The sequence below is a fragment of the Zootoca vivipara genome, chromosome 2 (genome assembly GCF_965207765.1).
Source record: "Zootoca vivipara chromosome 2, rZooViv2.hap1.1, whole genome shotgun sequence".
NCBI lineage: Eukaryota > Metazoa > Chordata > Lepidosauria > Squamata > Lacertidae > Zootoca > Zootoca vivipara.
Window position 1 is genome coordinate 12932791 of NC_142584.1, and position 26313 is coordinate 12959103.

At 44.4% G+C, this 26313-nt stretch overlaps 2 protein-coding genes across 5 annotated transcripts in view; both read right to left on the bottom strand.

Annotated features, from left to right (window-relative positions):
- Positions 1–12451, bottom strand: part of ACVR1B (activin A receptor type 1B) — a 38743-nt gene extending 26292 nt beyond the window's left edge. Inside the window, exon 1 of one of the 4 annotated variants that reach the window (XM_035103376.3) lies at positions 12179–12451. In XM_035103376.3, coding sequence (XP_034959267.1) covers positions 12179–12278 — 100 coding nt within the window. In that variant the 5' untranslated portion in view covers positions 12279–12451. Of the gene's footprint in view, positions 1–12151 lie in introns of all 4 variants that reach the window. The other 3 variants (XM_035103365.3, XM_088661327.1, XM_088661325.1) reach the window with 3 other exon arrangements.
- An 8690-nt stretch (positions 12452–21141) lies between these two features.
- ACVRL1 (activin A receptor like type 1) overlaps positions 21142–26313 on the bottom strand; it is a 49999-nt gene continuing 44827 nt past the window's right edge. The window contains exon 10 of the mRNA XM_060272028.2: positions 21142–22980. Coding sequence (XP_060128011.1) covers positions 22846–22980 — 135 coding nt within the window. The 3' untranslated portion in view covers positions 21142–22845. The remainder of the gene's footprint in view (positions 22981–26313) is intronic.

Below are 26313 nucleotides of genomic sequence, written 5' to 3' on the forward strand. Positions count from 1 at the left end.
ATATGAAAATTCAAACAACTCAATTAAGTTTGAGACTGTTGATGGTCTTTAGGTCAATCAGTTTTCGGTGCTGCCTTCTCAAAAGCTCCCTGAGAATGCAGCACAACTATGCAAGGCAACAGTAGAAACTTTCACTCCTAAATTCAGTTAAGAGAAACAATGGGTTTTTGAGTACACTTTCTTTACTATAGCGCCATTAAGTGACTTTGATTCTGACAATAAATGGAAGTCTAACAAATTATTGTTGGTATGATGCAAGTTGGAGACAAGATTAAATTGAAGAGATAAGAAATAAAGGGGCAATTTTCTAGTTCTCTCCTCCTGAGCATCCAGCAAGTGCAAATATAATTTTAAATTCCAAGCAGTGGGGAGTGGAAGGAAAGGAGGGATCTTTTTTATTTTTTTGTAAAGGCAAAATGACCACCATTAAGAGCAATTCCATTTGGTTTGTTTCTGCTTTTGAAGAATATATGAAGTTCAGCCCATGTTGTTACTTAAACACCTTAAAGTGACTAACATATGATTTAAAAGACCAGCAGATGCATGAAAACAAGCAATCCAGAGTCTACGATTCTGGATTGTCAATATCAGGGCTTTCTATTTTAAGAATACAATCTTTGGGAGCCTGCTTGTATTCTCCCCTTGAAAGGAGTGCAAGATGACAAAAATGTTGTCATCTCATTTTATAGATCTAATAACCCTGTGAAGTAGCTTTAAGCTACGACAGTGACTTGTCCAACACTCCTGCCATGTAATCAGTGCACTACTAGACTTTTAGCAATTCATCACGAGTCTCTGCTTAATAGGTTAATGCCTTTCAAAGTCCTGGCTCTGCTTGGCATACTAAATAGATGATACAAACATGTCCTGTTCTCTGACACAAAACGTCTAGACCATCCATGCTAAGCATGTACAGCACTGAATGCCCATTGGCTGGATTCTGCCGAATGTTTGTGTCTATTCTGTTATATGCATGAATGTACAGAAACATCTGTCAATGTTGGGTAGCAGCTGATTGTAATCGTTGACACCTTGTCCGTAGTAACTGGCTTTGAGACTCCTTAGGGTAGTGATATAGCGGGATATCAAATCCAAACTCTTCTTTACTGTTAATTATACATGAAAAAGGCTTTGAATTAGTATTCGTGTGCATCTTACTTGTGTTATCTACAACAGCACCTGTGTGGGGACAACACTCCCATATTAGAAACTGCACTAGTTTGGAGAGGAAGCATTAGATTTTCATATTGCTGTACAAAATAGCCATACAAACAGAAATACCACAAATTAAAAACTGCAATTGTTATCTTTGAAAGCCAGTCATGTGCTATAGGTAGCTAATTTTCCTATATATTCCTGAGTTGTCTGATAATTAGTAATATCGTAGGAAGTTTTACAAATTATCTGGGAGAATGAAATATAAACAAACCCAAGACACATGCTTTCTTTTCCCAGAGCTACTATAAGGATGTTAGACTTAGGAAAGCAAGCATAAAAATGAGGAACAGATACACCGGGTAGAGAAGAGAATATATTCTTATATTAAGGTGGGGAAACACTTTTGTCCCCCACTAGCCAATCTGATTTTACTAGAAATCAACAGGACTTGCATTTGGTGCTGAATTTTAATAGCACTGAATTCAAGCCTTGTTGCAAATAAATAATTGGGAGTATACTCTCCCATTTGTTCCTTGGCAGTTGTGGGTTTACCTGTCCTGCAAATCAAAACTACAAAATGCAAATACAAATTTTCAAGGCTGTGGCCACTATTTACAAAACAAACTAGTTACCCAAACAATACAGATGATAAACTTATGAGATCTCTAGAATTTCATTTCATTTCATGCTTCTTCAAAATCACAATGGAGACTAGTTCATAGATGGCACCCATAAATCCCCTTTAGTGCTTTGGTTTTCTCTCTCTTGCTTTCAAGAATGTGTTATTCCTATTTATCTTAAAAACATGACGCAAAATGTTATTGTTCGTTTGATAATGTTGGAATGAATACACACAAAAAACCCTTCAACCTGTTTGATTTTTTCCCCTATGTTCTTAATCATTTTCGTTCAAACCTGAATCATATGATAACTGGAGAGTGATGGGTTGGTATAGTTGGCCAAAATTGGTCTTGTGAGTCAAATTAGGTGGTCTGGAGGACCTCATTTGTCATATAAGCTAGAGGTTCCACACCCTTGTCTTAAATACACCAAAGGCCAGGACTTAAATGTTTTTGTACAAAATGCAAAAAAGTGAAGCTTTTCCCCACTCTTCAATTGGGACTGGGCAGGATATCCTCTAACTCAAATATGTCAAAATTTTCTTACATAAGTGGTTGAGCTTATTTTCCAGCCCAGTTGTTCACTGCAATAAAGTTTCCTTGTTGGAAAAGGCTCCCAAGTCCCTTATATTTCTAACCAACAAAAATATACACCAACTTGCTTGCCTCTGCACACCTGTGTTAAATCACTTGTCCATTAACTGCACTGAACCAACTCTCATCCAATTTACAAAAGCTTCTTTGCCAGAAGTAGTGTTATACTTGCCAATGTTTACTGAAAGTGTATAGGAACGGCTTATAGGTCCTTCTGCGATTCCTCTTTAATATGCTCTAAGGTTGTGTCTGGCAGCCAACCTTATAACTGATTTAATATTTTAGAGGTGGGGTGGGGAGTGAATATACCTCAAGTAAGAGGTACCAACTAGCAGAAGGGTTTGCATATTTGGATAAGTCTACTCTGGGGTTTAAAGGTAAAGGTAAAGGGACCCCTGACCGTTAGGTCCAGTCGCGGACAACTCTGGGGTTGCGGCGCTCATCTCACTTTACTAGCCGAGGGAGCCAGCGCACAGCTTCCAGGTCATGTGACCAGCATGACTAAGCCGCTTCTGGCGAACCAGAGCAGCGCATGGAAACACTGTTTACCTTCCCGCCGGAGCGGTAACCTCTGGGGTTTAAAGGTACCTTAATCGGCCTTCGGTATTGTTTTATTTTAAATTGTGATACACTTTGTCATTCGGTTTATAAACCATATTTTTTATGAAATAAAAATACTATAAAATCCTTGCTTGTCTGCAACAGCTTGATAATGCACCTCTGTTTGCCAAGGTTGGTGATTTCACATGAAACAGGTACGTCAGCCTCAGCACCCCAGGGCAGAAGGAAACATAGGAAGCTGGGGGGGGGGAGAGATTAGAAAGCAACTTGTGCAGTTCTGGCACTTCAAGTTTTGACTAGCAACAGGGGGGAAAAATTCTCCCCGTGTCAATAAAAGCAAAAGAAAAGTTGGTATTATTACAATTATTTCACCTTGGAGAATGTTGCATGCTCAGAATCCTACAGGTACTTAAGAGGCCAGTGGCAAGCTCTTTTCACAGAATGATTGAGAGTGCAGCTGGGAATGTTTGGGCAAGCCCAATAAAAGAAATAACTGAACAAAAGCAAAATTCAGACCAGACTTTTTCTACCGGTAGCAGTTAACTTGGAAGCGGGGCAAAGACACCATTTATAAAGTGGAACATATAATCCACTTAATTAAAACAAAATTCCTGCATTGGACACAATAAGGTTCATGTGATCTTTATCTACATCTGTGATAAAATGTCTAAAGATGCACTGAAAGAAAGGTGTAACACAAGCTTGCTGGGAATTGTATTTCTGTCTGTTTGGCATGTCTGTGTCTGACATTCTGCTCCAAGACAGACACAGTCCCAAAAGACGCTGTTTAAACAAGCCTAGCTAAGCTTCAGAGCCTCCAAATAAAAGCTTTGTTCTTGCTCAAGAGATCTACTGTATAGAGTATGCATTTCTGCTGAAGTGAACTAGCTGACATTGATTTCATCAGAGACCTAAGATATATCTTGCGAAGACACAAGTTCAGTGAGGGACAGAAGGCCCAGCTCAACTTTGCTTCTGCCACAAAGCAAGCTGTAGAACAAATAAAAGGCAGGATTCAACTAAGTTGTTGCGTGCGTGGCACCAAGTCCACTAGCGCAAAAGTACACATATCCCACTTAGCACTGCACTGAATTCCACCTTGGGGCATCTTCAAACTCAATCAATCTGCATTGCAGGGAGCTTTTCAAAATGAAGACATATTTGGTAAATATATAAACCACCCTTTGGTAGAAAACTATCAGGGATTCATATACAGTAGTTTTAAAATAGTAGCAAAATAGCAACACAGAATTACAAAAAAAATCAGAAACAACGCTCAAAGCATATTAATAGCATTTAAAAAGATTGGCTAAAACTGGCCCAAAAAAACATGATTGAATACCTGGGCAAATTATTATTATTTATTTGGAGTATTTACACCCCTGCATCAAGATTGGTGTCAAGTGAGCTTCTCGGGGGAAGACATTCCAAATATGAGCCACCATAATTGGAAAAATAGCCTATTCTTGGTAACCACCAATCTAATTTCAGAGGGTAGGAGGAAGTGATTTTTAGGTACTTGAATCCAAAGCTCTCTTAACACTGTTATAATCAAGAAGACAAACTGAGGCACGGGCTCCTACTTTGGAAACTGCTCTGACTTTCACACTAAATGTGCAGAGGTCCTATGTTCCCAGATCACTGGGGCGGGGCTTGCATTTCTGCCCTTGTCTTCATTTGCAGTTTGAGCCTTCATGTACAGTATTTAGTTGAATATCTGCACCAGCATTCAAAATTCACCATACAGCATTCAAAATTCACCATACGCCAAGTGCATTTTGCACCTGGCTATTGGTAACTTGCGACCAAGTGAAGATGCCTGGGTGCCAGGATGGCGCCTGACATCTCCACCACCTGGAGGTGCATACCTAGGGATTCTTGGATCTTGACTATTTTTACACTAGGAACACACTCTGTAGAATTTTATCTATTATATTTTATATTTTATTTGCACAATCAGAATGAATTTCAGGAACCAAATAGTTCCTGGCCCCCAAATGGCAACTAGGCATTCAGTTTTGGCAACTGTACCCCTGGTTAAAGGAGCCATTTGGCACCCAGCAGATATGTGTTTCTAACACTGATCTGCACACGCTTTCCATGTCCAAAAAATATGCTATAACTCTGTTTCTCTTCAAATTTAGGAAGCAGTGGCTCCTTTCTTTTTGTTGGGAGGACTGCTAAGACTGAAGAGGTAAGATAACTTTTCCTCACAATGCACAAACATACATATATAAACATAAAAACAGAATTTAAAACTTTAATGCAACCAATAATAATAAAGCGGCCAGCACAATGAAACAGAAACAGTCCAGTAAGACCATAAATACAGTATCATCAGAACAAATCAGCACCACGAATTTCTGCATGTTCTCAAAGTCTGCTTTAAAACTGCTAGGAATGGGGCTTATCTTATCTTCAGGTTGGAACAGAGTTCCACAAATGCAGGGCCACCAAGAAAGCCTTCTCCTACATGCTTGCCAACTTGATTACTCTCAAGAAGTGGGCCTACAAGCAGGACCTCAAAAGCATGTCTCAATGTGAAAGCGGCCTGGTAACTTGGTCCCAGACTATTTAGGACTTTAAAGGTAAAAAACACTCCAAACTGGGTTTGTGAACTCACTGGGAACTAACAGACCTGATCTAATGCATTATTTCCTGATTGCTTGGCAGCAATCACAAAAATAGGAATTTGGGGTAGAAACTGAGAATTTACAATAACTGCAATGCTTAGTGTGTCTTGTCCCACCCCCACCACACACCCAGCGGAATAGATCCTATAAGATTGGTATGTCACATCAATCAACTAAGGTCAAATATTCCAAGAAGCTAAGAATCCACTCCTCATTCAGCATCCCAGACCAAGAATGCTTGTTCATGTGTGGCCTGTTTTTTATTGCACCAGAGTGCCATCTGATAGCCAAAGAATTAGGACTCTTTGCTCTGAGCCTTGTAGGAGTCAAACTACACAGAGAAACAGACACATATTTTAAGATTGGGTACCCTGGTTCTGCCCCCTCTCCACAGAACCTCCATGTTCTTCCTTCTTCCAATAAGCCTTCAGTGACCGGTTTTTCTACACTGTGGGGAACATGGATCTTCATGATGTGCTAGAACTCCCCACTGCTTTAACATTTTTATTAATAGTTTTATACAACTTCTGTTAATGAAATATTAGTTTAGTTCATGTTTTTGTAGTTAGTGTGTTACAGACAAATACTTCAATATGCTTGTCTGGCAATATTTAGGTAATGCTTGACCAGTTACTGTGAAGTAATTAATGCAAAAAACAAAACTATGCTACTTCTCCCCCCCCCCAAAAAAAACCAAGACAGAGTCCAGTGCACAACTAATGAAACACCCTGCTTTACCCATAAACTTGCCCCATGCTTTAAGCATCACTCCCACATGTTTACAGATTCCTAAACTGTGGGTTAAACCACTAAGCCTAGGGCTTGCCGATCAGAAGGTCGGCAGTTCGGTTCCCCGCGATGGGGTGAGCTCCCGTTGCTCGGTCCCAGCTCCTGCAATAGGTACCGCTACAGTGGGAAGGTAAACGGCGTTTCCTTGTGCTGCTCTGGTTCACGAGAAGCGGCTTTGTCATGCTGGCCACATGACCTGGAAGCTGTACGCCAGCTCCCTTGGCCAATAACGCGAGATGAGCACCGCAACCCCAGAGTCGGTCACGACTGGATCTAATGGTCAGGGGTCCCTTTACCTTTAAACCATATTCACCCCTTATCAACACCATAATTTTAAAATGTTTCTTTTCTTTTCTTTTGGAAATAAAATGCATTCTAGTTTATGAATGTAAATTTCTCTTCACTTTACTTCTCTTCACTGTGGAACGCCCTCCCATCAGATGTCAAAGAGAAAAACAGCTACCAGATTTTTAGAAGACATCTGAAGGCAGCCCTGTTTAGAGAGGCTTTTAATGTTTGATTGATTATTTTATTTTTCTGTTGGAAGCCACCCATTTTCTTAATGAAAACAGCCACTGATTCCGAAATCAGAAGATGAGAAAGGGTGAAGAGAGAAAGCAGGTCTTTGTATATCTCCCCCAGGTGGGAGAAGGAAGTAGCAAGTGGAGAACAGTATTTTAATAGGGGAAAGGCTTAAACCTCTCTTTCCCACTCATCTTTCTGTTGCTTACAATTGCAAAGGAAAATTATGCAACATGTAGGTTGGCCCCAATGCTTTATCTCAACTACAGTGGTACCTCGACTTCCGAAGGTTTCGACTACCGAAGTCGACAACCCCGGAAGTCTTTTTGCGGCGCGTGCAGAACAGGCGCTTTGACAACCGAAGACTTCGACTTACGAAGACGGCCGTGGAACGGATCGAGGTACCACTGTACCAACAAATTTGCAGCATCTCTTGCTGTTGCTTCCTAAGTCCTGCTAAATGACACAATTTTAAAAGGTGTACACACTTAAAATAATGTTAAGCTGCCCCAAACAGATTTTTTTAAGAAGTGGTTATTATTGGAATCATTAAGCGAGATGTTTCCTAGACAAACATATTCAACATCAAATATCTGTATGGAGTAAAAGATCAAAGGGATTGGGAAGAAAAGTCTATCCAATGAAGGCAGTAGAAATTTGCATTGGGGAAGATAGTAGCTTATGAACAGGCAAGTTATTTCACTTTACTTTGTTTAAAATAACACTATAGGAATGCACTAACACACACAGAGTGACTTATGAACTATTCTTTCTTCAAGAATTAAACACCTTTTAAAAACCTCATTTCAATTTGAATATTGAGCAAATTCACATTGGCTCCATAGTACTCTGGGTTTATTCATAAATGGTCAATTCGGCAAGAACACGTACAGTACAGCAACTAAGACTGGTTTTGAGGCTTTGATTCAAATACTTGAATTATATATACAATATTGCTTTAAAGGCTTAGCAGAGGGGCCTTGAGCTGCTAACTCTCCACTTTAATTTGTTTATGCTATGCCCTCATTGTTAAGTGAAAGCTCGCCTTAAGAGAAATCCTTATGGTCTGCACTTCTGGAATGCAGCTGCAGAGAAGTACTTTGGATAATAGTGTAAGAGGAAATCATCTTACTCGTGGACACCCTTTAAACTGCTTGACCATAGGGCTAAAGTTTTGCTTGAGGCCATTTACAAGTGCAGTTTCCACAACAGCATGCAGACTGGGACATCAAACCAGATGGCCAAAAGTGAGAGGAAAATCTCAGCATTCTGGCTAAGATGTGTGAAAAGGAGTTCAAGGACGGGTTTTTTGGACAGTGCACCCAATTTCCAATTAAGTGGTATCTTTCTTGGAAAGTAATAAAATATAAATTATGTTCTATTTTGAACTGAATAAATCCCTTTTCTGAGAAATATCAGCAAAGGAACCCACAACTTATTACTTTCAAGTACAGTGGAACCTCAGTTTACGACTACCTCAGTTTACGAACGCTTTGGCAAGCGAATGCCACGGACCCGGAAGTGTTTACATCCGGGTTCCGCGGCGTCGGATGCACAGAAGCGATCTGCGCAGCATGCCCATGCACAGAAGTGCTCTATCGGCGCTTCGTGAACACGCAGAAGCGTACCTTCGGCGAGCGGACACCTCGGCGAGCAAATGCCTCGGCGGAACGAATTGCGGTCGCAAACAGAGGTACCACTGTACCGGTCACAGCTAAGCTTCTAAATATGTAGCTTTATTAATTGTACAGGACACTGCATGCTCAGAAGCTATGGAAACAGCAAGCTGAATTATGTTTTCATACAAAATAATTAGGAGGCTATTTTATTCTTATGTAAAAATACATAAACAGCACAAGTGAAAGCTACTGAAAATGAACCTTATTAGCAAAGCACAGAAAGCATGTTATGGTTGCTTAAAGAGACACCAATTACCACAGTTAAGCTTCAAGCAGTTCATGCTGTTTACTATTATGCTTTTAAAATTGGCTTTCACCCACCCACACCTTTCTCTTGCAACTTGGCAAAATGGGTTCCTTGCACACGCCTATTCACAAACATCAGTTTTTATTTGCACATTTTCCCTTGCCCATAAAACCATGCTGCATACACACCTCACTGAGGAATACTATTAGTAAAAACATACATTGCAGCATTTGCTGGAAACAATTGCTGTCAACCAAAACAATGCATCAAAGACTAAGGAAGTCAATTTCCCCATTCCTGTTTATTTTTTCAACAGGCATGAATTTGAAGGAAATCAATAAGAACTTTTCAGAGTAGAGTGAAGTGTGAAATGAATGGAGAGGCTCAGTCTTCAGTGGGCTTCACATACAAAGTTAATCTGCTCCCTAATGATTTCACATTTAACAGTTAGATAAGCACCCACTAGCTCTTCCGAAATCCAGTTTCAGCTTATGCTGGCAATTTGGATATTTTTAAAAAATTGGTTTGAACAACCCAAAGCTGGAACAAATGAACTGAGAACTAAACTAAGAGATGGAGGATTAAAATGGCCAAAATATCACAACAATGCTATGAAGCAATATTATTACAGTACTGTCAATTTTGTTGGATTCTCATTTGTTAGTTCCTGTATCATGTAGTCAGAACATCCAAGCACCCATACTTGAGTTCAGTGGAGCTACTATCTGCTTAGCTGTGCATAGGGTGAAATTAAGCATGCTATCGATTGATTGATTGATTGATTGGTTTTAATCTCCTGTTGTTATTTTTGATGCTGCCATTTTCTACTGTTCTTACTGTCTGGTTCAGACATTTTTGGAGTTTCTATTTTTGTTTGTTTATTGTTAGCGGCTTATTTGTTAGCAAAAAAATTGCTCATTTGTTAAGTTCTAATAATGCAATTGTTTTAGAATCGCGGCTCTCCTCTACACTGGGCTGTAATGTGAACCTTGTAGCAAATCCTTTTTAAAAAAACTTGAATTTAAGGGAAAGCAAGTTCAGAGTTCAATGCTAAAAAGCAAATGTTAATTAATCAGAAATGGGAGCTGGGCTTTAGATAAAACTGATGGGAACACCTGATAGCAAAATCCCTTTAAAGCGGTGTTCTTTCCAAGGCAAACAACAACGTTCAGGAACCATGGCAATACCGTACATCCCTTCAAAAAAAAAGATTAAGCCACACAGCCTTGGACATCATCATTCAGAAACATGGTAAGATCGTATTTCTGCCTCTGCAAACTCAGTACTTCAGAGATAACATGCTGCCACCCATCCCTATATGTTGATCTTTTTTACACCCCCCTTTGAAGCACCCATTTTATATGTTTGTACCAGAATAAGCCCAGCTCTGCAAATGTCTTGGGGAATAATCTTGCTACCAGTGTTCTCCAAATTCAAAATTTCCAATTAGCTGAATGAGACATTGCCAGACTCTATCCTCCCTCTTCCAAGAAATTGAGCGCCTTTATAAAATATATTGCCACATCAACTATCTGGCAAAAGAAACCATCTGAATACATGTGTTCCTTATTCACAACAAAATTCTTATACCCAGAAGACTTTCTGGAAGAGCTCAAAGAGAAGGGCAATGATATCTAAGCTGACTTTGCCATATAGTAAACTGACTGAGTAGCTTGATGATTTATTTAGTACATTCATATCCTATCTTTTTTCCATCACAGAATCCAAGACAGCAAGCACACACATGGTTCCCAGAAGCTCTCCCATCCGAGCACTGACCCAGACCTGGTTGGTTTCAGCTTGGTGGCTGCATCAGGTACCCTCAGTTCATGACCTGGGATATCCAGGTCACCAAAGAGATCCATAACAAGAAATGATTGAGAACTATAACACTTATCACAAGCTGATTGGTTCTACACGGGACCACATCACCTTTAACTACCAATAGTTAGTCATGTGGCAAAAATCACTTCATACCACATTCCTACATTTCAAAGTAGAATTGGCTTTTCAGGGTCAAGTGCTGACCAACCGTGATTCTTGAACAAACCTCTGGGTTGTCCTGAGATGCATCAATATATAAACAGACTAGTTTATATAGTTGTCTAGTGGCATACAATGCTTAGCCCTACCTGATCAAAAGCTTTGTTAAGAAACAAGACCTTCTCAAGGCTGATGCCCCCCCACACCTCCCTTTGCAACACATTAACAAACAGGTCTGCAAATAAGGAACTGGTTTTTGACTGGCTCCTTATTTGATGATGTTTTTGTTAAGACAGCAAGGGGGACACTCGAGTCATCAGGCCTGAGGACACTTAATGGTGAAACCAAAACATTCTCAGAGGCAGGCTATTTGGGGTGAACTGGAACTCCACTGTGGGCCGATAGTGGGCTTTAAGTCTCATCCCATGCCTCCTTTTTTAAAGTTAAAATTCTGGAGTTTTACATACTTGTTGACACAATTAACAACCATCATGCCAGCCTATTGATTCAAAACATGCTTTTAAAAATCATCCCTCACCAATGATCTCTCACTATGATCTGCAGAGGGGTTGGCAGAAGCAAGGAGCCTTAACAGGCAACGGGTTCATGTGACCTCCACCCCCCCCCCCAAAATACACACACACACACACACACACACACACACACACACACACGAGAAAGGCATCACAGAAATTGCAAGGCCCCTAAAGAGAAACACAACCCTCCCTCCACCCCTCGAGGAAATCAGGTGCTCCTCCAGTTGGCCATTGTCTCTCTTGACGAATCGAGCTCCAGATTTCGATGCCAGCCACCCGGTTCCCCTAGGTAGATCACTGCCAGTGTTTTTATGGTGGCTGTAGATCGCAGTCTCTTGGAAGTCGGACGGCCCTGCCCTAGATGTATCACAATTATTTTTAATTTTTTAAAGCGCTTTCAGACCTCCCACCCCACCCCAGCACACATCCCCCCATCCCCTGCCTGCACCTCGCAACACAAGCAAACACACACACACCACCTCTGCTAAGGCATGGCAGCTCCTCAGCAAGCAGCCCCCCAACCCTCCCGCCCCACGGCTGCTGGGAGTGAAGGATCAAAGGCAGGGTTTCTATGGAGGGTCCGCCGACCCCCTCCCTATAATCTCACTGACAGCTTGACTGGATTTCTCGGTGGATTTCTCTCTCTCTCTCTCACACACACACAGATACCCACCCCTAAGGGATGGGGACCCCGCCTCTTCACACAAGAGACCCTTCCTCTCCAACCCCGCGACGCCTTCGGTCTCCCCTCTTTCGCCCCTCTCCCCAATATTTACACGCCCCACCCCGAGCTGAAGCAGCCGCCGCCATGTTGGATGAGGTCCCTTGCCTCTTCTTCTTCTTCCTCCCCTCTCACCTTGGGCCCCGCGGTGGCCCCCGAGCACCAGCAGCAGCACCAGCAGCGCCTTGGGCCCCACGGGCGGCGGGAGCGGGCGGCGAGCCGGACCGCTCGCCATGGCGACGGCCTCGCGACAGGAGCTGAGACAGGTCTGAGGCGACGGCGGCGCAACCGGCAGCAGCCTCGCTTTCGCCCTCAACTCGCGCGGGGCGAGAGAGGCAGCGGCGGCGGCGGCGGCGCGAGACAAGGCAGACAGCAGAGCAGCAGCGGCGCCTCAGCAGCGAGGGGAGGGCGGGGTGTGCGCATGCGCGCGAGAGAGGCAGCAAGGGGCTTAAAGGGGAAGCGGCCCTTGTTAAAGGAGAGGGAAGTCGGGGAGGGAAAGTGTCCGCCGACTGGAAAAGCGGAGGGAGACAAAGGGGAGCGAGTGTGTTTGTGTGCAGGAGTGCCAGCTTGAATAAAATATTTGGGGGGGGGTGTGAGGCGGTGGGGGGGGGTAGACCAGGTAAGCCCCACCACGCCTAATGATCACATGATTTTGCGGTGCGCGCACGCTATTTGAATGGCAATGCCCATCCGCTTTGACCTGGGTTGAGCTAAAGCCTAGTTTAAGAAAGAGATTGTGAATTTTTAAAAAAGGGGGCAAATGGTTAATGCATATTTTTTAGGCTTTGTGTATAGATCTTTACATTAGTATAATGTAAACCTAATTATTTGAAGAACTTGTATTACATTTAAACAATTTGGACTGATTTGCAATGATTTGGGAAATCAATTTTTAAAAGTGTGTGTGTGTGTAACACAAAGATCCAGTTTGGCATCCCCCCATGCATTTGCACACACAGGCTGGGAGCTTCAATGGTGCGCCTCTGGAGGCTTCACCCAGGGCAAAAAATCCAGCTAGTCTCCTCCGTGGCTAATACTGTTTTTTGTTGGGGTGAAGGTACCTCAGCTCCTAGGAGTTGGCTCCTATATGTATGTATGTATGGTATGTCTAAAGAAGAAGAAGAAGAGGAGTTTGGATTTGATATCCCGCTTTATCACTACCCGAAGGAGTCTCAAAGCGGCTAACAATCTCCTTTCCCCTCTTCCCCCACAACTGACACCCTGTGAGGTGGGTGGGGCTGAGAGACTTCAGAGAAGTGTGTCTAGCCCAAGGTCACCCAGCAGCTGCATGTGGAGGAGCGGAGACGCGAACCCGGTTCTCCAGATAACGAGTCTACCGCTCTTAACCACTACACCACACAGATGCGAGCGGGGGTTGGGGGGAGGAAGGTGGCATGTCAAGTCAGTGCTTTTCCACATGGTGCCTGGTCTTCCCCAGGTGGTCTCCCATCCAAGTACTAACCAGGCCTGATCCTGACTGGAGTCCGAGATTGGACAACTTCAAAGTAGTATGGCCTTGATGAGTTTGCCCTCATGTGCCAATGGGCATAGGCTCCGTGCAAGGGATGTGCAGGAGGCACTGAGATAATCCGCTCACACGGAAGGTGGCAGGCAGGCGGTGGATACCTGCGGTACTCTCCAAGTGATGGGAATTAGCCGTCTATGTTAACACTGCAGGAATAATGTTCACATTGCCCCGAGCACAGAGTTTCTTAATTGCCTCGGTTCCCATGTTCAATTTCCAATCCGCAAGGCTTGATTCACACATCGCTGGATGCCTTTATTCTTGATTATTTTTGAATGTGCAACTTGCCTTCGTTTTTTTAAAAAAGCTGTGCAAGGTGGCATGGGAACTCTGCTTGTGGCATTTCATACCTGCAAGCCCCCACTTGGTACATCGGTGATGATCATATGTGAGCAGGTGATGAGGACATGTGTGAACAAGGCCAGTGTGCACATCAGTCAAGTGTAGGGAAATCAAGCGATGCACATGCATGTGTGTGTGAACCTGGCCTTCCTGTTTAGTAAGCCAGTTTTCGCTTACCGTATTTTCCAGTGTACATACACATTTCTCCTCTTGTACTAGCTGGATGGTGCTGTTTTGTTATGTGCCTGAACACTGAGCAGGCCAGAGAAGATGAATGAGAAGTTTGCTTATAGAAGCAAAGCCGCCCAGAATAGCTGGGGAAACCCAGCCAGATGGGCGGGGTACAAACAATAAATAATAATAATAATAATAATAATAATAATAATAATAATAATATCATGTGCAAGGTTGCTAAGGTGCAATAAGGTTGCATGTCTTCTGCATTTAGGAGACAACTTCCCACATGTCAAAACTCCTCCATGGCACATCTTAATTGTATTGTCTACATTGATAATATCTTAGAATGGGTGTAAATATGCTTTTTAAGCGTTAAAATGTGCTGCCTTGAAAAGGGTTGTGTTTCAAGGAAGCAACCACGTACAGAGGGGTGAGTATTCACTCATGTGGAGGAATCTTTTTATTATCCTAGAGCTATATGTGTTTTTGGCTCTGTATGAAATGCAAGCATAATGACACTGGATAGCCTAAGTCTTAATGTACTATTTTCAGACCCCAGCATTTAAACCATCCATGAGATCCTGCTAAATGCAGGGAGGGTAGAAGAGTTTGATCCCAAGCCCTTTTTGCACCATGCTAGTAGTATAGGATTTGAATTAAAATGTGTCTGGTTGCAACAGAAAGCCAAAGCGCCATTCCTCCCTTTTCCAGCTACGGTACATGCACACACTGTGCTTCTGGTCCCTTGGGGAGCATGTGTACTATTGGAGCAGTTGCATTCCAGACTTAAAAGAAAATCCCCATCTTAAATTCTCTCTGAAGGCTCAGCTCATGATTCACTTGTGGAATTCCTCTTCTGCCTGTGTTCATGCACAAGAGTTACCCCAGGCCTCTCCAGAGCTTAAGGAGCAGAGATCGTGTCCAGCTGCAGCAGCCTTGCCAAGAGATGCACAGAGAGTGCAAATAAGGGATCGCTGGAAAATCAGAAATCTCCCTGGAATGAACGGAGGAGGAAGCGTTTCAGAGCGAAGTTGGCAATACTTCATTGGAATGAATTTGTTCCCTGTCCCTCTGCTGTTGTCACAAAAAACAATTTGTCCGTAGCCACAATGCTTTGCTGGCGCAGCACATAGTCAAAGAGGAGATAAGCTAGATGAGTGGTCCACAAGGGGGGAGGTAGGCTGCACGGGCAATAACAGAGTTTCCCTGTTACCTGTGGCCCTGCGATGAAGCTGTATCACATTCAGCACACTGGCTGCGACTTATGGGAGATGAAGCCTGGAGGGCCACACAGTGGGGTCTTTAGCATAGGTGCCGACGGGGTGCAAAGATCCGCCCAGCGCCCCCCAAATTTAGTTTAGCCCCCAAATTAACTTTTATTATGCTTATGTCAGACACCACACAACATAATATTTTGATGTAAGAGTTAATTTCGTGTGCACGGCACCGTTGAGAATGACAAGTGCCATCGTTGAGTCTGACAAGCGCCATCGCTGGAGCAGTGTGGCTTTGGTAAATGAGCAGACAAAGTCGAAAGTCCTTTAGTGAAACAGTAGGTATAAATTTCGGTAATACCTAGGTATATATGCATTTTGTTTTTCTAGCTTGATTAAAATTATTTATTATTTCATAACAGGTAGATAGTTAAGAGCTTAGGTGGGGGCCTGGCGCCCCTCCCCAAATTCGGCGCCCGGGTACCCCACACCCCTTGCACCCCTGGGTAAAGACGGCCATGGGGCCACAGCTTAGTCAGCTGTACCCCTTCCCATTGGGCGTTAACCCAGAGTAACAGCCCTAGCTTTGCCTGATTATAATTTTTATTATTAATTATGTTCCAGCACCAGTGTAATGAAACCTTATGAGTTAAGATAAGCAAAGCTACTGGTCCTTGCCCCGAGGAGCTTGCATTATAAGCATCAAATGATTGCGGTGGGGTTGCTTTTGCTTGTTTGTCTAGCGGGAGGCTGATAATGGCCACACTGAAGATGCTATGTCAGAAGTTTGATGCAGACCGCTAGGACATTTTATGGAGGAAGGGATATGAAATGTTGAGGCATCTGGAGTGATGGAGGACAGTTGTATATGCAGCAGGCGCAAGGAGGAGAATACCATTGATGGGAGGCATTATTGCCCCTGCACAGGACCCTGGTATCAACAGGATTTAGGGAAACATAATGTGTACCTTCTTTGCTTTATGTTACATTCATGCAGGCCCTTCTCCTTACAGGCCTATGGAACTACAGGCGTCTCCTTGCTTACTTGTGGGTGACGTTCCCGAGTACCGCACATGTACCTATAGTGGGGAGCACCAAAAACTCCGCCCCAAATCCACAAAAACCCACCACAGTCGCTCCCTCCAAACCTCCTTTTGCAAACTTCAATTCTCCACAGGCATCAACGGTCGGTGCAAAGGCTGATGGGATTGCAGTTGCAAAGGCTCCTGGCATTTTACTGCTCTTTCTGCGCCATTTTTGCACTTTTCCTGCTCTTTTCGGGCTGGTTCCCCCCCCCCATGTTTTGAGCCCTTTTTTGCCATTTAAATCAATTGATTTAATCATTTCTCGGCACTAGTCAAGTGTGCGTTAAGTGGGGAGACTCCTGTACATCCATCCTGCTGCTTTACAGTCGTGGTGGAGAACCTCAGCCCGGTGCCCTGAATGTGGCCCTTGGAAGTTCTCCCAAGCCACTCCCCCTCACTGCCCCTATTTTGCACCCCGAGTGTCCTTGAAGTCTGATGATGTTACCTCTTCCTTGCCTGCATGGAGCAGAGAGACGGATGTGCGATTGTGTGTAGAAACTAGCAGAGATGAAAATAGCCTAGCAGCACCCTTTTAGTTTCGGGTCTCATTTTCTGTGTGACATAGCTGCCTTCTCCCAAAGTAACAAGCTGCCTTGCGAGAAGATACGTCCGCCCCTCCCAAATATTCAATACACACCGAAACCCTTTGAATGCTTTCATTGGATCATATATATTGGATTTTCCAAGGTAGGAGATCTGTGTTGAGGTTGAGGGGGTGGGGATACAAGTCTATTCCAGAAGGAACAGCAGGTTTAGTTGTGTTTTACTCCTTCCCTCCCCCAACTTTTTTTTTACAAAGGAAAAAAAATATGTTTCCCAAATCTGTTTTTAAACTTTGGCTTATGGAAAGGGTTTGACTATCTAATAGGTCACTTCCATTTTGTGCATTTCTTAATGTTTTGCAACATTACTGGAATCAGTGACGGGGGAGGGGGGGAAATCACATATTCCAGGAAATGTCATTGCACCATCTGGACTTTTATCAGAAAATCAAACCAAGGAGTCATTTCAACAATTTTTTTTGCCTAAGTTATTCTTTCGTCTCCATCTGCTCCCCCCTCAGCTTCTTCTTCTGGCTATGTTTGCTTCTGTTATCAGCAGGAAACTCCTAGATTCTACAAGAAGTGAATTGGCTGATAAGCGCCAGGGCGATGCAGGGCATGCGAGTTCATGGCTTTTTCTGCTTCCAACAATGGCCTTGGCATTTCCAGTGGCTGCAAATGTGATGTGCGTACATTTAAAGCTCTATACCGGGGTGGGGGAGTAATAAAGTCAGGTGCTGGACAAGTGTGTTTCCCCACCCACCTGTCAAAATTGGCACATGCCTGTCCGCGCGTGCGCGCGGGGGGGGGGAATGGATGGATGGATGGATGGACGGACAGAGACTAAGCGGGATTAAACCCCCTGCCCACCAGCTAATAAGCAAGGAGCTCAGTCCTTCTGTCCCCAATCAGAACCATTTTGGATAAGGTTTTTTTAAAAAAAGGTAAAGGACCCCTGGACGGTTAAGTCCAGCCAAAGGCGACGATGGGGTTGCGGCATTCATCTCACTTTCAGGCCGAGGGAGCCAGCATTTGTCCACAGACAGCTTTCCATGTCATGTGGCCAGCATGACTAAACCGCTTCTGGCACAACAGAACACCTTGACGGAAACCATAGTGCATGGAAACACCTTCCCACCGCAGCGGTAGCTATTTATCTACTTGCACTGGCATGCTTTCAAACTGCTAGGTGGGCAGGAGCTGGAGCAAAGCAACGGGAGCTCACCCCGTTGTGGGGATTTGAACCGCCGACCTTCCGATCAGCAAGCCCAAGAGGCTCAGTGGTTTAGACCACAGCGCCACCAGCTTTTTAACACTCACGTTATTGATGTGCACCTGCATGCTTCTGATTAAAATAAATATGCAGCAGAGCTCCTTTACCGATGGGGTATTTTTTGGGGGGGCATATCTTTGCTAACAACTAGAATGGGATTAAAGCTTAGGAGGAGAAGCTGCACCATGACATACCATCCAAATTTCCTTAGGTTTATCAGTTTGCTATTTTGTGGCTCAGCTTAACATCCACTTTTGGAGCTGGAGCAGGAGCCCTTAATGTGCAAATATTTGTTCACCCACCACTTGATAAAAGCATCCAGTCAGAACCACAGGGAACTCAGAACTTCTTAGGCAAGTAAATTGTGGAGCCAGACATAATATTCTGGATGCACATACAGCCTTGATAGCTAACTGGTTGCTGATTGCAAACTATTGTAGATCTTCGAGCTCTTAGGAACATAGGAAGCTGTTTTATACGGAGTCAGGCCAATGCTCTGAATGAGAGACTGGAGTTCAGTATTATACCCCACAGGGGTAACAGCGTGTTGCCCTCTAAATGTTGCTGGACTGCAACTTCTCTCGGTTTGAGTACTTTCAGTTTAAGTACTCAGCGGACCTGTCTGGAACGGATTATTCCACTTTCCATTACTTTCAATGGGAAAGTTCGCTTCAGGTTAAGTACGGACTTCCAGAACCAATTACACTCATACTTCGAGTTAAGTACGCTTCAGTTTAAGTACTCCGTGGACCCGTTGGGAACAGATTAATCCACTTTCCATTACTTTCAATGGGAAAGTTCGCTTCAGGTTAAGTACACTTCAGTTTAAGTACTCTGTGGACTGTCTGGAACGGACTAATCCACTTTCCATTTCTTTCAATGGGAAAGTTCGCTTCAGGTTAAGTACGCTTCAGGTTAAGTACGGACTTCCAGAACCAACTGTGTACTTAAACCGAGGTACCACTGTATAATAAATGTTCATAAATGTACCAAGCAAACAGTACAGGAAGACAGAACTGAAAACCATTTTGGCTCTCCCCAACTGACCAAATGTTTCTCTGCGAGGAGGGAGGAAATGAAAAAAAAAACCAACCCCTCCCCTTTGTCTCTCTGCTCACAGATCCTGCCTTGTTGTTGTTGTTTAGTCGTTTAGTCGTGTCCGACTCTTCGTGACCCCATGGACCAGAGCACGCCAGGCACTCCTGTCTTGCACTGCCTCCCGCTGTTTGGTCAAACTCATGTTCGTAGCTTCGAGAACACTGTCCAACCATCTTGTCCTCTGTCGTCCCCTTCTCCTAGTGCCCTCAATCTTTCCCAACATCAGGGTCTTTTCCAAGGATTCTTCTCTTCTCATGAGGTGGCCAAAGTATTGGAGCCTCAGCTTCACGATCTGTCCTTCCAGGGAGCACTCAGGGCTGATTTCCTTAAGAATGGATAGGTTTGATCTTCTTGCAGTCCATGGGACTCTCAAGATCCTGCCTTAAGGACACATTTAAGATATGAATAGGGTGTGAGTCTGTGTCCTGGCTCAGGAACTAAGTATTTATTATTTCAAAAGACTAGCCAGGCCCCCTGGTAATCCAACATTAACAGGTAACTTGCCATACAGAAGATAAACAAGGTACAGTACTCAGATTTCTGCTGTAGACCGTCCCTTTCTATGATGTAGGTGTGACGTGTCGGGTGTGTGTGTGTCTTGGGCTACACCCCTTCTGTGATGCATGACGCTTCTGGGGCGGGTCTTGAGTTTGAGGTGGGCAATTTCAAAAGTCTATATAGGGGCTCAGGTGGCACTGTGGGTTAAACCACTGAGCCTAGGGCTTGCTGATCAGAAGGGTTAAACCACTGAGCCTAGGGCTTGCTGATCAGAAGGTCGGCGGTTCGAATCCCTGTGACGGGGTGAGCTCCCGTTGCTCGGTCCTAGCTCCTGCCAACCTAGCAGTTCGAAAGCACGTCAAAGTGCAAGTAGATAAACAGGAACTGCTACAGCATGTGCTGCTCTGGTTTTCCAGAAGCGGCTTTGTCATGCTGGCCACATGATCTGGAAGCTATACGCTGGCTCCCTCGGCCAATAATGCGAGATGAGCGTGCAACCCAAGAGTCGGTCACGACTGGACCTAATGGTCAGGGGTCCCTTTACCCTTACCTTTATATAGGGGCTGGCACACCTTTGGGAGGGGTTCTTTTTCTTTTCTCCTGTGTGAGAGAGAAAACACCCCGCTGCAACAGTCAATAAAGACCAAGCCTATTGGCTGCTGTTTTGCTCTGATATTCTTGGCTGGAGTCTTCATTTTTGTCCAAGGGAGCCCACAAATTTTCCATTAATTTGGTTAATCCCAAATGTAATTCCATTCCATTTGTTTAATCCCAAATGTAAAAACATTTCAAAAGTATATATCTGACAGAGGGAATCCCAACTTCAAATTCCAGCTCAGCTATAGGCTTGCTTTCATGTCTCTGTCCCTTGGCAAATAGATCTGCAAAGCGTACAAGCCCACCTTTTTATTTTAACTAGTCCACCTGTCTAAACATCCCTGTTGGCTATTCGCAACTTAAAAGAAATAGGGAACCGTTGTAGGGTTTCACTGGGGAATTATTACTTGCCATAGGTGAGTGGAGAAGGATTTATTTACAAACCAGCCATTAGTGTTCTTAACTCCCACTAGCCTTAATGGGATTTAAACAGTCTGTAGAGATCCAGTTCTTTTTTTGTCTTCTCCATGTTATTAAGAAATTTTCTTTTCTTTCTGCCATTTTCCATTATTTTGTGCTCCTTCCCATGACAGAACATTTGATTACCTTCAGTTGCTTTCTTTCTCCCCAAACAAAATCCTGTAATTTCAACTGTCAATGACCCCACCCGCCACCCCATAGAAAGTCCCCCCTGTAATTTTCCCTCACTCTTTCTGCAAAAATAATGTGGCTCGTACAAAATGAACAACTGTGTGGGTGCTTTTTTTCCGGTACAAATTTAATAAATATAAAACACATTTCCGTGCAAAATAATTACATTTCTGAAGCAACTTGAAGTTTTTTTTCTTTGTGAAATGAGTTGACATGTCTTTCACGTAGGTTGCACTCAGCTGCCCTGTCATGGATATATTTTGATTAAAATATGTTTGATTAAAATGGGACAAGCCCTCCATCCCCAATTCCACCCCCCCAAAAAATTTTTTTGGCAGTGTTACATGCACCAGGGCATCCTGTTTGCAAGCTGCTCATGTGCACTGGCCTGATCCTGCACAGGAAAACTAATGCACACAGTGTATGCAATGTGCAAACAGCCCGGCCAGGCCCCAAACCTTGGCTCACCAGGTTGTTTGGGGCAAACCTATATTTCCTGGACCTGACATCATATATGACATCTGGAAGCTTCAAGGTGTGGCTGAAAGGAATAAGAATCAGGAGTGGCCTTAAAACGAGCCCCTGATTCTTCCTTAACAGTCATGGCTTGAATTCAAACCAGGGGTGCAATAAAGCATTTCCCCTTTTTGCAACCCAGCTTGGAAGAACAGGCAGGGAAAGCCCTTTTGGTCCAATGCAACACATTTTATAAGGGAAGCCTCTGGGGGTGAGGGATGAGGCCCACTCTACTGCCCATTCTACTGGAATGTAGACCAGAGGTCCCCAAACTAAGGCCCGGGGGCCAGATGAGGCCCAATCGCCTTCTAAATCCGGCCCGCGGACGGTCCGGGAATCAGCATGTTTTTACATGAGTAGAATGTGTCCTTTTATTTAAAATGCATCTCTGGGTTATTTGTTGGGCACAGGAATGTCTTCATATTTTTTCCCCAAAATATAGTCTGGTCCCCCACAAGGTCTGAGGGACAGTGGACTGGCCCCCTGCTAAAAAAGTTTGCTGACCCCTGATGTAGACCTTATCCCAGTTGACGGAGCTCACCTGTTTGCTCACAGTGTGCAACACAATCATGTTCATTTTGCAAAAAATATTTTGCACACATCCAGGGTTATTTTGTAGGGCCTTCCATGCTCATATACGTCTATACACCCCAGGCTTAAATTCCGGTGGCACAGAACAATTGTCTACATGTCCGTGTGAATCCACTCCTGTTCTTGCAAGTCTGTGCCGCCTCTTCTGCTCTCTCTTTTCTTTTGTAGGCACATATGCATGATGCAGACAGAACACACATACAGAGATCCTATAGGGCCCAATCTAAATACTGGTTTATGAATGGTCCTTAAAGTGGTGTTTCCAAGGTAGCAGGCCCTTCGGCAGAACAGCTGTGCTCTTTCCAAGCATGATCCCTCCCCATTTTTCAGGCGTTGGTGGCGAGACGGGCTGGCGTCAGGTTACAGGTCCAGGGGGTATTTATATTAATGTATGTTCTAGGAGAAGTGGGTGTTTCTTCTTCCCCCCCCTTGCTTTTTGTTGCTAGAGAAAACAAATTAAAGATGCCCGAAGCAAGTCATCTGTTCCATGAAATTCTCCTGCAAAGGATCAATCCCAGCCAGCCATGGGGGCTCTAGACCAAATCCTCTTGGCCGGGTTTCAAACAAAGTTTGCTGCAGCCACGGACAGAGGCCAGGACTAGCACACTGGAGGCGGAAGAAGTGACCTTGAACTTTCTTGCCGAGCCAAACAGTCCGAAATTTGATGCCTGGTCCCAGAGCTGGTCCCTGCAGTTACGAGTGTTGTTTGGGTTTGTCGAAGGAGTCGCTGAGTTTTTTCAGTGTCTTTTTAATCCTCAAAGCTGTGAGTCTGGCTGGGGGGCTCTGGGACCAGCATTCCTTCATGACCTTGGCCAGGGCACACAAAGTCTGGGAGGGAGGGGTGAGGGGAGAGGAGACAGAGAGAGAAAGGGGAGGAGGAGGGAGAATCTTATTTTCACACAGAGACAATGCAACATTCAACTACTATAGGCTTTCCCTCTAGTATAATTCTACGTGATCAGAATCCTGTACATGTATAACGTTGATTAGGGATGTGTGGAACCCTCTTCCCCACCACTCCCAAATTTCACTAATCCATATCCTCTAACGTCCAGGTGATCCAAAATGGGACGCTCATTGTCTTTTGGTCCCGAGCTCTTGCAGGAGCCAGATGACTCATGCCAGGGGTCAAGACAAAAAAACAAAACAAAACCGAACATCTTTTGGTCCAGCATTCTGGTGCAAATGCTGGACCAAAAAATGCTGGACCAAAAAAATGAGACATTCCAGGATCCAATCAGAAGCCAAGAAAGGTTTCTATAATTCTGGGGTGCCCCGCTTAAATTGGGATGGTTGAGCAGTATGGTAAGGTAAAGGTAAAGGTAAAGGGACCCCTGACCATTAGGTCCAGTCGTGACCGACTCTGGGGTTGCGCGCTCATCTCGCATTATTGGCCAAGGGAGCCGGCGTGTAGCTTCCAGGTCATGTGGCCAGCATGACAAAGCCGCTTCTGGCAAACCAGAGCAGCACATGGAAACGCCGTTTACTTTCCCGCTGTAGCGGTTCCTATTTATCTACTTGCATTTTGACGTGCTTTCGAACTGCTAGGTTGGCAGTATGGTAGCCACACCAAATCTTTTTTTCTTCTCTCAACATGCTTTAGATGTTTCTCCTGAGTGGGAAACTCCTAAATTACCTCAGCATTTCATTTTAGATAAAATTAGGTGGCAACTCCAATCCCAGTTCTTGTCATATCTCATAGAGCAATAGGCCAGGACATTGCCTTTTGGGAAAACTGAGATGGCAGGTGGGAACTGTGCTTGGTTGCTGTTTAAGGAGCAGGCCCACCGTCATCATTCAGCTTGGACACTGAAATCCACCTCTGAGCCTTCTGGTGGTTCCCTTACTGTGAGAAGTGAAGCTACAGGGAACCAGGCACAGGGCCTTTTCGGTAGCGGCACCTGCCCTGTGCAGCACCCTCCCATCAGATGTCAAGGAGATGAGTAAGTAACTTTCTAACCTTTAGAATAAATCTGAAGGCAGCCCTTTATAGGGAAGCCTTTTAATGCGTAATGTTTTATTATGTTTTTATATATGTTGGAAGCTGCCGAGAGTGGCTGGGACAACCCAGTCTGATGGTTGAGGTACAATTATTATTATTATTATTATTATTATTATTATTATTATTATTATTATTATAATATTAACAACAGTGACACCACTTGCCACTAAAACAGCCAACTGGGGCCCCATTTGGATGGCAGTGAGTGGCAGCACAGTTGGGCTGGGTGAGTGAGAAGCTCTTCCGAGGCACCGAGGCCAGTGCCCAACCTTGCCACCTGCTGGCACCGGGCTTAAACTTTAGTAATGTTGGATCCTACAAACCTATGATTACGGTACACATTTTGCATTTATTTAAAAGGTCCCAGGTTCAGATTTGGCTGCTCCAGGCAGGGCTGAGATACACTCCTATCTGAAACGCTGGGAACTGCTTCAAGTTAGAGTAGAGGTACATGGACTAATAGTGCGACTCAGCACACAAGCAGATTTCTGCGTTCCAAGAAACAGTTTTTGTCTCTCATTTGCAGACAGGAAAGGGGGAGCTCTGGAAAAATGACACCTATAAAAGCAGCCAGGAGACTAATTTGCACAAGGCTATATTCCAAGAGAAGGGGCCGAGGGGGCGTGCGGGATTTTCAAATGGGGTTCCAGTTGAAGTGGCAGTTAAACGTGGCTCAGTCTGCATGAGGAAGTTGGATCTCTGAAGACTGAGATCCTAGCATTCAGCCTAGGATGCTGGAAAGCGAGAACAATTTGCAGACATCCATACATTGCAGCACACTCTGTGTGTGTGTGGTGGTGGTGGTGGGGGGGTTGAGGGTCCCATATGGATAGCAACAGCAAAAATGCCAGGGAGCTGGAAATAAAATGTCCACCCTACACCTCACTGACTCTCTGCGGAGTCACACTGCCCAGAGGGGAGCTGGGAGCTATCATGGCTTTTGTGTTCTTTGTAATCTGCCTTGGAGATCATTAAACTGAAATGCAGAGTATAGCTCCTTAAAATAAATAAAAATATGATGATGATGATGATGATATTTATATCCCGTCCACCTGGCTGGGTTTCCCCAGCCACTCTGGGTGGCTCCCAACAGAATACAGTGGAACCTCGGTTTATGAACACCTCGGTTTATGAATTTTCAGGTTACAAACGCCGCGGACCCATCTGGAACCGATTAATTCACTTTCCATTACTTTCAATGGGAAAGTTCGCTTCAGTTTATGAATGCTTCAGTTTATGAACAGACTTCTGGAACCAATTGCACCCATGTTTCAGGTTAAGTACGCTACAGGTTGAGTACTCCGCGGACCCGTCTGGAACGGATTAATCCACTTTCCATTACTTTCAATAGGAAAGTTCGCTTCAGTTTATGAACGCTTCAGTTTATGAACAGACTTCCGGAACCAATTGTGTTCATAAACCGAGGTACCACTGTACTAAAAACACAATAAAAGATCAAACATTAAAAACTTCCCTAAACTAGGGCTGCCTACAAATGTCTTCTAAAAGTCAGATAGCTGTTTATTTCCTTGACATCGGACGGGAGGGTGTTCCACAGGGCGGGCGCCACTACCCAGAAGGTCCTCTGCCTGGTTCCCTGTAACCTCACTCCTCGCAGTGAGGGAACCGCCAGAAGGCCCTCAGAGCTGGACCTCAGTGTCTGGGCTGAACGATGGGGGTGGAGACTCTCCTTCAGGTATACTGGCCGTTTAGGGCTTTAAAGGTCAACACCAACACTTTGAATTATGCTCAGAAACGTACTGGGAGCCAATGTAGGTCTTTCGGGACTGGTGTTATATGGTCTCGGCCGCCGCCCCCAGTCACCAGTCTAGCTGCCGCATTCTGGATTAGTTGTATTTTCCGGGTCACCTTCAAAGGCAGCCCCACGTAGAGCGCATTGCAGTAGTTGAAGAGGGAGATAACTAGAGCATGCACCACTCTGGCGAGACAGTCTGTGGGCAGCATAGCTGCCAAGTTTTCCCTTTTCTCGCGAGGAAGCCTATTCAGCATAAGGGAAAATCCCTGTAAAAAAGGGATAACTTGGCAGCTATGGTGGGCAGGTAGGGTCTTAGCATGCGTACCAGATGGAGCTGGTAGACAGCTGCCTTGGACACAGAATTGACCTGCGCCTCCATGGACAGCTGTGAGTCCAGAATGAC